The 12,963-nt window shown below is 41.6% G+C and overlaps 1 protein-coding gene across 3 annotated transcripts in view; it reads left to right on the forward strand.

Moving 5' to 3' along the window:
* The window catches only part of RMDN1 (regulator of microtubule dynamics 1), a 30,900-nt gene that overhangs the window by 2,604 nt on the left and 15,333 nt on the right, over nt 1-12,963 (forward strand). For all 3 annotated transcript variants that reach the window (XM_068983447.1, XM_068983449.1, XM_068983450.1), the window contains exon 2: nt 12,397-12,514. In XM_068983447.1, the coding sequence (XP_068839548.1) occupies nt 12,397-12,514 (118 nt within the window). The remainder of the gene's footprint in view (nt 1-12,396; nt 12,515-12,963) is intronic.

Raw genomic sequence — 12,963 nt, forward strand, 5'->3', positions numbered from 1 at the left:
TCTAGATTGTTTTGGCTATTTGGGATTTTTTGTAATTCATACAAATTTTAGGATTGTTTGCTCTATTTCTGTGAAAAACACCATTGGAATTTTGATAGGGATTTTATTAAACCTGCAGATTGCTTTGGGTGGTATGGGCCTTTTAACGATATTAATTCCTCTAAACCATGAACGTGGAATGTCTTTCCATTACACTCTCTCAAGTTTCTTTCATCAGTCTTACAGTTTTCAGTGTACAGGTCTTTCACCCGCTTGGTTAAATTTATTATTCCTAGGTATTATTCTCTTTGCTGTAATCATAAATGGGATTGTTTTCTTAATTTCTCTTTTTGGTAGTTTGTTATTAGTATATAAAAACAGTATATTCTTGTATATTGATTTTGTATGCTACAACTTTACTGAATGTATATGTTATTTCTAATGGTTTTTTGATGGAGTCTTTAGGGTTTTCTGTGTGTACTATTATGTCATCTGCAGATACTGATAGTTTTATTTCTTTTTTTTTTCTTTCTTGCCTAATTGTTCTGGCTGAAATTTTCAATACTATACTGAATAAAAGTGGCAAGAGAGGTTATCCTTGTCTTGGTTCTCATGTTAGAGGAAAAACTTCTGACTTAACGATACACTGTAATGTTGAGTATGAGCTTGTCATTTATGGCTTTTATTATGTTGAAGTACATTCCCTCTGTGCCCCTTTATTCAGAATTTTATCTTAAGTAGACATTGTATTTTGTCAAATGCTTTTTCTGCATCTATTGATGATCAAACGGTTTTTGGCATTCATTTTGTTAATGTGGTATATCAGACTGATTTGCAGATGTTACCTTTCTCGTATCCTTAAAATAAATCCAACTTGATCTTGGCTTATGATTCTTTTAAGGTATTGTTGAATTTCATTTCCTAATTTTGTTGAAGATTCTTGCATCTATGTTCATCAGGAATATTGGCTTGTACTTTTTTTGTTTTTTTAACGTTTTTGTCTGTCTTTGGTATTATGGTAATGCTAGCCTCATAAAAAGAGTTTGGCAGTTTTTCCTTTTCAACTTTTGAAAGAATTTGAGAAGGATTGGTATTCATTCCTTAAATGATAGAATTCACCAGTGAATCCATCTAGTCCTAGGCTGTTTTTTGTTGAGAGGCTTTTGATTACTGACTCAATTGTCTTAAATAGTCTGTTCAAAAAAATTTTTTTTATGATACAGTCTTGACAAGTTGTTTGCTAGTAGGAATTGATCTATTTTTTCTAGATTCAAATTGTTGGTGTGTAATTTTTCATAGTAATCTCTTATGGCACTTTGTACTTCTGTTGTATTGGTGATCATCATCAGTTTGCATGGAATAATGCAACTTTTTTTTTTTTTAAACTTTTACAATGCTGTTTGTTTCACTTTGTGAGTCATAGGATTTTGTTAGAGCCCAGAGGGTTGGCCAGCCCTCCTTGAATTCAAGAATTCCAAGACCCACTCCCTTTCTTATCTAAAGTGCTGCCTAACTTATTGTGCTTGCAGGCAAGCATGGAATCGGAGCAGTGTCCAGGCAGGTCAGAAGCAGGTCAGAGGTCTGCTCTGCTGCTTCTGAAGCCAAAAATAAAAAATTCACAAGGTTTTTTTAAAAAAAATTCCTAACAATCTATTCATCCACTCTCTGTCTTTTGATTGGGGAATTTGGTCTATTTAATTTTAAACTAATTATTGATAGCTATGGCTCATACGGGCTTCCCACGTGGCTCTAGTGGTAAAGAACCTGCCTGCCAATGCAGGAGATGTTAGAGATATGGGTTCGATCCCTGGGTCAGGAAGATCCTCTGGAGGAGGGCATGGCAACCCACTCCAGTATTCTTGCTTGCAGAATCCTCATTGACCAAGGAGTCTGGCAGGCTGCAGTCCATAGGGTCACACAGAGTCGGGCATGACTGAAGTGACTTAGCATGCATACGTGCATGGTTCAGACAGTAAAGAATCTGCCTGCAATGCAGGAGACCTGGGTTTGATCCGTGTGTTGGGAGGATCCCCTGGAGAAGGAAATGGTAACCCACTCCAGAATGCTTGCCTGGAGAATCCCATGGGCCGAATTCCAATAACATGGCTTGCTACAGTCTATGGGATGTAAAGAATCAGATGTGACTCAGTAACTAACTCTTAGTTATTGCCATTTTCTTAATTTTTTTTTTTATGGTTTCTAATTCCTTTGTTTCTTCTTCTTTTGTTGTCTTCCTTTGTGATTTATTTTTTGAAATAGAAGGCTTATATTCCTTTATCTTTCTCTTTGGTGTATCTCCTATAGGTTTTTGCTTTGTGGTTACCATAAAGCTTACGTAAAACATTTTAGAGCTTGAACAGCCTATTTTAAGTTGATAGTAACTTAGGTTTGAATGGTTTCTAAAACTGTAAGTTTTGGTGCTCCCTGCTCCCACGTTTTATGTTTTTCGTATCACAATATATTTCTTTTTATCTTTTGTGTTTGTTAACAAATTATTGTACTTACTGTTACTACTTTTGTCTTTTAAATTTCATACTAGCTTTATAAGTGATTAACTCCCCATCTTTATGACATTAGGGTTTTTTCGAATTTTCATATATGTGAGATTTATACTTTCATGGGTTTTCTTATTATTCGTCAGCACTTTTTCATTTCAAATTAAGTCCCTTTAAGGTTTCTTGTAAGACCATTCTAGTGATGATAAACTTCTTTTAAGTTTTACTTGTCTGGAAAACTGAATCTCTGTCTCAATTCTAAAGGGCAACTTTCTAGGTAGAGTGTTCTTATTTGGCAGTTTTTCCCTTCAGCATTTTGAATATATTCTGTCTGCCTGTCTCCCTTTGGCCTGTAGAGTTTCTGCTGAAGTACCTGCTGGTAACTCTTGCGGGGCAGGGTGGGGGACTCCCTTGTGTGTAAAAGGTTGCTTTTCTCTTGCTGCTTTTAAGGTCTCCTGCTTGGTGCGTCACTTCCATTTTCATGTGTCTTGGTTTGGGTCTCTTTGGATTCATCTTTTTTTTTTTTAATTGCCTGGGTTTCCTGGATCTGGATACTTGTTTTTTTCTCTAGGTAAAGGAAGTTTTCAGCCACTATTTATTCAAATAAGTTTTATGTCCTTCTTCTCCTTCTGGGATACCTATAATACAAAGATTGGTGTGCTTGATGTTGTCCCTTAAGTCCCTTAAGTTATCTTCACTCTTCTGTATTCTTGTTTTCCCCTTTGTGCTTCTCTGATTAGATGAGTTCCATTGCCCTGCCTTTGAGTTCGCTAATACCTTCTTCCATTCTTCCAGTCTACTGTTGAAACCCTCTGTTGTATTTTTCAGTTTAGTTATTATATTCTTCAGATCTCTGATTTCTGTTTGCTGCTTTCTTACATTTTCTTTCCCTTTGTTGAAATTCTGAAGTTGTTCATCTGTTTTTCCCCTGAGCTCAGTGAGCGTCTTTGTGGCTTATTTTGTACACTGTCAGATAAATCCCTGTTTTCCATTTCATTAAGGTCTTTTTCTGAGGCCTTATGATTGGAGAGGATTACAGCTGGTCCTTATATGTGTGTTTAATTAGCAACCTTCCCCTTAGGCCTAGCTTTGAGGATAAACTAATAGGCCTCTGTCACAGAAAGGCTGGAAGTGTGGTCTGTTTTCCCTGTACAGTAAATCCTCTACATATGAGCGAACTCCATTCTGAGAGAACATTCATAAGTCCAGTTTGTTCCTAAGTCCAACAAAGTTGGCCTAGGTATCTGACTAGCACAGTCTTGTACTGTGTTGGCTGTATAGTATTATCCTGTAATAGGTTTATAATACTTTTCACACAAATAATACATTTAAAAAGTTGTTAAAAGTAAAACATCTGTAATCTTATAGTATTTTACTTTGAAAAGTACAGTAGTACAGTACCGAAGCTGACATATGGGGGCTGGCATTCAGTGAACAGGCAAGAAGAGTTCCTGACTGGAGGAAGGAGAAAAGGTAGATGATAGTAGAGCTAATAGGAGCGGAAAATATTAAGAAGAGGTGGCAAGAACACACAGAAGAACTGTACAAAAAAGCTCTTAATTACACAGACAACCACAGTGGTGTGATCACTCTCCTAGAGCCAAGCATCGTGGAGTGTGAAGTCAAGTGGGCCTTAAGAAGCATCGCTGTGAACAAAGCTAGTGAAGGTGGTGGATTTCCAGCTGAGGTATTTCAAATCCTAAAAGATGATGCTTTTAGAGTGCTTCACTCAGTATGCCAGCAAATTTGGAAAAATCAGCAGTGGCCACGGGACTGGAAAAGGTCAGTTTTCATTCCACTCCTAAAGAAGGGCAGTGCCAAAAAATGTTCAAACTATTGCATAAATGCACTCATTTCACATGCTAGCAAGGTCATGCTCAAATCCGTCAAGCCAGGCTTCAACAGTATGTGAACCAAGAACTTCCAAATGTGCACGCTAGATTTAGAAAAGGCAGAGGAATGAGAGATTGAATGGCCAACATTCGTTGGATCATAGAAAAAGCAAGAGAGTTGCAGAAAGACATCTACTTCTGCTTCATTGACTACACTAAAGCCTTTGACTGTGTAGATCACATCAAACTGTGGAAAATTCTTAGAGAGATGGAAGTAACAGACCACCTTATCTGCCTCCTAAGAAACTTGTGTGCAGGTCAAGAAGCAACAGTTAGAACCTGACATGGAACAACAGAATGGTTCCAGATTGGGAAAGGAGGTACATCAAGGCTGTATATTGTCACCCTGCTTAATTAACTCACATTCAGAGTACAACATGGGAAATGCTGGGCTGGATGAAGCACAAGCTGGGATCAAGATTGCCGGGAGAAAATATCAATAACCTCAGCTATGCAGAGGATACCACCCTTAGGGCAAAGCGAAGAGGAACTAAAGAGCCTCTTGATGGAGGTGAAAGAGGAGAGTGAAAAAGCTGGCTTAAGACTCAACATTAATAAAATGAAGATCACGGCATCTCGTCTGATCACTTCATGGCCAATAGATGGGAAAACAATGGAAACAGTGACAGACTTTGTTTCCCAGGGCTGCAAAATCCCCGCAGATGGTGACTGTAACCATGAAATTAAAAGACACTTGCTCCTCGGAAGAAAAGATGTGACAAACCCAGACAGCGTATGAAAAAGCAGAGACGTTACTTTGCCGACAGAGGTCCATAAAATCAAAGCTATGGTTTTTCCAGTAGTCATGCATGGATATGAGAGTTGGACCATAAAGAAGGCTGAGCACCAAAGAATTAATGTTTTTGAACTGTGGTGTTGGAGAAGACTTTGAAAGTCCCTTGGACTGCAAGGAGTTCAAACCAGTCAATCGTAAAGGAAATTAATTCTGAATATTCATTGGAAGGAGTGCTGCTGAAGCTCCAATACTTTGACCGCCTATGCAAAGAGCTGACTCATTAGAAAAGACCCTGATGCAGGAAAGATTGAAGGCAGGAGAAGGGGACGACAGAGGACGAGATGTTTGGATGCCATCACTGACTCTGGACATGAACTTGAGCATGCTCTGGGGGATGGTGGAGGACAGGAAAGCCTGGTGTACTGCGGTCCTTGGGTTTGCGACTGAGTGACTGAACAGCCCAAGTAGAGCTGAAGGGTCATCAGCAAAGGGGACGGAGGGCAAGTTGCAATATGACTCACACTTGATGTTGATGTTGCTGTTCCGGTTCCTTGCTGGATTCTATTCTACCCACCCTCTTGATAAAACGATCCAGTGCTGTCTGAATAGTAGGTCTTTTTCTTCTTATCATAGATGACACGATAGCACTGGACTGCATTCTGATGGCTCTTGCAACCTTTGTGTACCATTCTGCACTCAGGTCCGGTGCCTCAGAAACTAACAGTGCCTCCTCAAATAAAGAAAATGCCCTTGCCGTTTCCTGCACCATAAATCTCTTTGGTTCTTCAGTTACTTATTTCACTTGTCTCTCTTCATCCTTTCTTTGGGCCTCCAGTTCCATCAGATCATCATTAGTAAGCTCCTCACGTTGCACAGCCATGAGTTCAGTTAAGAAGTCCTTTTTGCAGATCTAGTTCCAGCTTCTTGCTGAGGGTCACTAAGTTGCTGAAGACCTCTTTGGACTCCTCATCCACTTTCTCAAATCCAAGAAAATTGTGAACAAACTGGGAAAATTGTGAACAGACTGTGTGCTTGTTTCAAGCCTCATTCATGGTGATGGCCATAACTTCACACCAAGCAAAGTCAGTGTTTCTTAATGCCTTGTAAGTGTTACAGTCCTTCCAAAATTGTTACAAGGTTGTTCCTGATTCGATAAAGTGTGACATGAATCATATTTCTTGAAAGTCACTCTTCACATGAGTTAGATGAGCAATGAAGTATTTTGTGGCAGATGCAGTACATGGAATGAAAGTTGTCCATGAATAGGGTGTGACATCGAGCATTGTTGAGCGGCAAAACCTTGTGGAATGGGGCATCCTTTTCCAAGCAGTATTTCTCTACCTCCAGGATAGAGTGGTGGAAAAACAAGTCCTGGAACATGGCCTGTGTAACCCAAGTTTTGGGGTTACTCTTCCACGCAACAGGAAGAGAGCCCTTGGCTATGTTTTCAGTGGCTCTTGGGCTCTCTGAATGATAAACTAAGGAAGGCTTCAGCTTCATGTCGCCTAAACATTGCCACTGCACAACAGAGTTAGCCTGTCCTTTGTTGCTATATATAGACTTCCCTGGTGGCTCAGACAGTAAAGCGTCCACCTACAATGCGCAAGACCTGGGTTCAATCCCTGGGTCGGGAAGATCCTCTGGAGAAGGAAATGGCAACCCACTCCAGTACTCTTGCCTGGAAAGTCCCACAGATGGAAGAGCCTGGCAGGCTACAGTCCGTGGGGTCCCAAAGAGTCAGACACGACTGAGCGACTTCACCTTACCTTTGATGCTGTATGGCCTGACATCATTTTTTCTCCATACTGATATAACTTCAGTCTAGTATCCTCTCAAGTACAGGTTTGTCTCATCCTCGTTAAAAACCTGCTTGAGTAAATACGTACCTTCATCAATAATTTCTCAGAGCATTTCAGGAAATTCCTGGGCAGCTACTCTATCTGCACTCACTGCCTCACCACTTAATTTTACGTTGTGAAATTTGGCTCTAGCCTTGAACTGATGAAACCAGCCATGGCTGGCATTAAGAGATGCGTCCTCTGATTCTTCACTGTGTTTCTGCTTCAAGTCTTCATAAAGGGTTTTAGCTTTCTCTTGCATCAGTGTTAAGCTTAGTGGGACTCAAGGCTGATGCTGATCCTGCATCCACAAACCAAGCAGTTTCTCCGTCTTCCCCAGCACTCCCTGCGCTTCTTTGGTGTTACTGTTGACATCATCGACAGCAGACCTCGTGTGTTCTGTGATCTTGCTCTTGTTCTTTAGAATCCTGCTGCTTCTTTAAAATCGTGTGGAATGATTCATGTTTTAAGAACAAGCAATGTCTCCTATCTTTTCGGCTTGCTCCCCTCTCAATTATTTTCACTTTTGTTTCTATCGTTACTGTTTCTTAGCAGTACCAGCTACTTGACTGCCACTTTTACACTTGCTTCCCAGCATCCTGGGCCTGAAATAAAGATACCGTACTACTGTGCTCTGTATAGTACTCCACAGTAAAGTGCACAAAAGCACAGCCACTTACAGAGGATGCATGCAGGTGACAGCGTACACTAGACACGTGAACTAACCTAGGTGATTAGGAGGAGAGTGCACGTTCACGTCTTTGAAAGTTTGCTCCTTGAAGGTTCACATATAGAGGACTTAACTGTGCTGTGCCCTGGGGTTAGGGAGGCTAGCCACTGTAGAACTGTTTTTCTGTTTGTTACAGGTCTGTGAAACTCATGAACGTAAGCCTCACTGGCCATCAGAGTCAAGAGAACCAGGAGCATCCCCTGGTGGGAGCTGCGCAGACTGGAGCACCAAGTGAAAGTGTCAGTCGCTCAGTCGGCCCGACTCTCTGTGACCCCAGGGACTGCAGCCCGCCAGACTCATCTGTGCATGGGGATTCTCCAGGCAGGAACACTGCAGTGGGTTGTCATTGCCTTCTCCAGGGGATCGTCCTGACCCAGGGATCGAATTTGGGTCCCCTGCACTGCAGGCAGATCCTTTACTGTCTGAGCCACCAGTGAAAGTGAAGTCGCTTAGTCGTGTCCAGCTCTTTGCGAACCCATACATTGTAGCCTACCAGGCTCCTCTGTCCATGGGATTTTCCAGGCAAGAGTACTGGAGTGGGTGGCCATTGCCTTCTCCAGGGGATCTTTCTGACCCAGGGATTGAACCTGGGTCTCTCGTGTTGCAGGCAGAGGCTTTCCGTCTGAGCCTCCAGGGAGGCCCTTTCAGTATGCATAGGGTCTTGGGGGAGATACTGGTTACCTGCAGTGTGGCCAAGGGAGAGTGCGGTGACATGCCCGGCCCCTGAGTTCTCTGAAGTGGTTACTCTAGGCCCCTAGACACGTGTTAAATTAGATGCCTGCTCCTCAGGCTGAAGTTTTAACGTAAGCCGATACGACTCTTCCATGGAAAGGCTGCCTGCCTCTGTGCTGGACTCGGGGGTAGGTGAGCTTGAGTGAGCCCTTAGGAGCTGCTTCTCAGTGCGCTGAGTCTTCTGCATGTCCTAGACCCACGCTCCATTGCCTTTCTAAGCCAGGTACTTTGAGTGCTCACTTCTCACGTATAGGTCTTTTAAGTTGGGGTGCCCATTGTGGGGTTCAAACCCTTCATTCCTCAGAGAGAAGCTCAGGGTTGTGAGTTGCCTCCTTCCTCACCAAAACTGTGGTTTGTGAGAAAATTTTGTCTCAGTCTTTCCTACCTGTTTTGAAGTGGGTTTTTCTTCCTTTGCCTGATAGGAAGGAGTCACTCAGCTAGTTTGGGCATTTCTTTCAGAGGAAGAAACCTTTCCTTTCTTTACTAACTGTAGCGATAGGTCTAGTGTGTCTGTGTGGGAGGTGTGTTTAGCATCCTCCTAGGTTGCCATCTTGAACTAGGACCCAGTGGGGACCATTTTCAAGGCTGCTTACCACAACTAAATTCTGAAAACCTTGTAGACATGTTAAGTATTTATTTTATTCTAAAGGTTATAGGGAACTATGAAACACATTTAAACAGAATTCATAAGCTAGATTTGAATTAAAAAATAACTGTCCAGTGTCAAGAGTAGGTAGGCTAGCATGGATGCTGGAAACTAAATAAAAGATCCCCTCTAGAGGATGAGAGTGCTGTGGTGGTTTGAACTTTAGTGGTAGCCTTGGAATTGGAAATAAGTGGATGCCATGAAAGGATGTCAGTGATGTGAACTTTGTGTACCTGAAAGAGAGCTTTGATGAGGGAGTTCAAAGGAAGAAGTCAAGGATGATTCTCCGTGTTGTGTCTCCTCCAGTAGTGTGGATGGTGGTGCTGTTTCCTGGGACAGGACGGAAGGGAACAGTTTAAGTCCAGCGTTTAAGAGGAGGAGGAGGAGCTGACCACAAGTTTGAAAAAAGCAGGAGATGAAGGTGAAACATTGTTTCCATCTAGTGTTGAGTCTGGAGTTTTTAATTCCTTCTGGCTTGAAAACAGTATAAGCAACAATGAAGAAAAGACATGTCTAAGAGATAGCTGGCTTCTTTTGTTCAACGTGTTTTTTCAACATATTTTTCAGAATTCATTGTATGAAAGACATTGTGTTGAGTAATGCCTAATGTTCGAGGTGAAATGGCAAATTCTAGCTCAGACAGTCTCCCAAGTTGTTAGCATCTCAGAGGTGTCACAAAGTTCTGATTCTTTCAGTTGACTATTTTGAGTTCTAGAAACATGATTTTTGTTTACTTTCCCGGAAGTGAGCAGAGAGCTCTTCACTTTAACCAAACTGATGTCAAAGTTCCACTGGTCAGCTGTCATGTCAATAAGGTAGAATAAGGAATAGAAATGCCAGCTGCCCAACAGTGTTTTTTCTCCCCTCTAAGAAAGCCAGGATATTGTTTACTGAGCATCGTATCAGCAGGGGCGCCAGACACCCTACATATATGGTTTCCTCAAGCTGTACTAATCGGTGCAGTCTTTTCTTCTGCGTGATACACCTGCCAGAACAGTAGGTGAACCTGGGGGCTTACTGGAAATCTTAGTATTTCTCCTCTCCTCCCTGTACCACCATCAGCAGGCACACGCCCACCCCATCTGCTGTGGTCCCGGCGCCTCTTGCTTCTCTTTGGTAACTGTGAGTAAACTCGGAACATTCAATGAAAGAATGTGACTGTGTCAAATTCGGTTTTACTGCTTTGCTGTTGGTTTGTTTGGAATCCAGTTGTATTTGGTATCTTGAATATTCAAGCTTAAGAAAGTAAATAAAGCACTCAGCAAACTGTAGTATGTTGAATTCCTCATTCTTACCCTAGATACTTGTGAGAAGCTAAAATATGGTTCAGATTTGGGCTGTGAGGAAGTTTTGTTTGTTTTTTCAACTTGAGAAACTGTAAGCATGGAGTTGCCATTTCCCAAGAAGGGGAAAGCGAGGCTGGTGCTCGAGGCGCCTGCTAAGCTGTATGCGGCTGTAAACGTTTGGGCAGGTGCATGTATGATTCTGAAGTTAGGAGGAGACCTCTCGGCTTTATTAAATTTGCATATTTTTGGCATGTTGATGGCATTTAAAGCCATAAACCAAAATGATGTGAACAGAGGAGCGAAGCTCCGGGATTTAGCGCAGGACACACCTGGGCAGTGAGGTTTTGGAGATGAGGAACCAGCAAAAGAGAAGGGGCACCTGTTGAAGAGGAGTGAATTCAGGAGAGTAGTGTTCTTAGAGCCAAGCGGAGAGTGTCTCAAGGGTGAGAGAACACAGCAAGTACTGAAGAAAAGGGGGCTGGATGAATCAGACATGAGGGGGCCATCCCTGGGGGTCCAGGGGTTAGGGATCCGCCTTCCGGTGCCGAGGACATGGGCTCGATCCCTGGTTGGGGACTGAGATCCCACATACTGAAGGGCAGCTGAGCCTGTGAGCCACAACTCGAGAGGAGACTGGCACCGCAGCAGAAGGTGCCACGTGCTGCAGCTCAGACCCAGCACAGCCAAGGAGAGTTTAGGAAAGAAACACACGTGAGGAAACTTGGGGTTGATAGATGTGCTCGTTATCTTGATTGTGGGGTGGTCTTACAGGGTTACATGTATCCTTCACATATGATGCCTGTTACACATACACAGTTTTTATATCACTTATTTCTCAATAAGTGAAGTTGCTCAGTCATGTCTGACTCTTTGTGACCCCGTGGACTGTCCATGGGATTTTCTGGGCAAGCATACTGGAGTCGGTTGTCGTTTCCTTCTCCAGGAGATCTTCCCGACTCAGGGACTGAACCCGGGTCTCCCACTACAATGCTTTACTGTCTGAGCCACCAGGGAAGTCCAATTTCTCAATAAAGCAACATTTTAAAAGAAAGGAGTGAACAGCTGTCAAATGCTTTTGATAGATCAAGTAAGATGAGAATTTTCTAGGAAATAGCATCCTTGCTAACCTTAACTAGAATACTAGTCAGTGGAGTTGTGGGCATAGAAGTGTGATTTGTGTGAGTTCAAGAGAGAATGGGAAGAGAGGAAATAAGAGACAGAGCTCCAGACAACTTTTTAAAAGAGTTTTGCTGAAAAGAGAATTTGAAAAATGAGATTGCAGGGAGATGTGAAGTCAAAAGGAAGCTTTTTGTTTTGTTTTTAAGAAGGGAACAGTTACAGCTTACAAAGCTAGGATAGCTTGTTTTTATATAAATGGTAATAAATTGACAAAAAGGAAAAAATAGATGCTATGTGAAAGGAAAAGTGTCATGGGAAAAGAGAAGAATTTCTGTAGTGATATCCATATATTCCTTAGCCATTGGTCTTGAGAATTCTGCCCATAATTATGACAGTGAATTTCTAAATGTTTGGATATGCTTTTTATTTTATTCATTGTTTATTTTAAAAGTTTATGGGTCACTTTTGAAGGTAGCTTTATTTAAAGCCATGTATGTTATTTATATATAATTGCCATGTTTAATATTCTTCATCTTGTCTATTCTTAAGGTTGATACTGATTATATACTGGTGTCTCTTATTTTGTTTCATGAAATTATAATATCCATGCTTCTTCAAATAGAATGTAGATCTTCCAATCTAGCATTTACCTGGATAACCGAGATTGTTACATCAAGCTACCATCATTAGCTGCTAAGAATCTTTCCTTAACATGATATGCTCTCTCTATAAAGTAGCTATGTAAAATAGTTTTACAGAAGAATTTGACAAAGTAAAAATTTTGTCAAAGTGAAATTATTTTTGTCAAAGTAAATTTTGCACTTCTAATACTCTTAGGATTGATTGCTTTGAGGGTGGGAAAAAAATTGATGTAATCTTTGCTTGTGGTAGCAGTTTCTTCAAATTTTCTTTTTCACAACCCTGATCATAATTCTTTCCATAGGTGATGGGAAACTCAGAAACTTTCAAAAGAAGTCTATTATTTTCTGCCCTGTCTTATTTGGGTTTTGAAACTTATCAAGTCATTTCTCAGGCTGTTTTGGTTCATGCCGCAGCCAAAGGTAAGCCTAAGCTAAACATCGGGAACACTTAAGAGCTATTTGTATTTGTTATATTTTGTTAATAACTTACTATGTTTGAATGTCAGTCTGATATATATATATATATATATATATTCCCTGGTGGCTCAGATGAAGAATCCTGCAATGCAGGAGACCCAGGTTCTATCCCTGAGTTGGGAAGATCCCCTGGAGAAGAGAATCGGAACCCACTCCAGTATTCTTGCCTGGAGAATTCCATGGATACAGGAGCTGGCGGGCTACAGTCCATGGCGTCGCAGAGTTGGACACAACTTAGCAACAGTTTCACTTTTCACTTTCATGTGTGTGTGTGTGTGTTTCGTGTGTGTGTGTGTGTGTGGGGGGGGTGTATCTATGTACACAGTAGAGCCTGGAGTAGGAAATGGCAACCCACTCCAGTACTCTTGCCTGGAGAATCCCATGGACAGCGG

The sequence above is a fragment of the Capricornis sumatraensis genome, chromosome 11, assembly GCF_032405125.1.
Source record: "Capricornis sumatraensis isolate serow.1 chromosome 11, serow.2, whole genome shotgun sequence".
Taxonomy (NCBI): domain Eukaryota; kingdom Metazoa; phylum Chordata; class Mammalia; order Artiodactyla; family Bovidae; genus Capricornis; species Capricornis sumatraensis.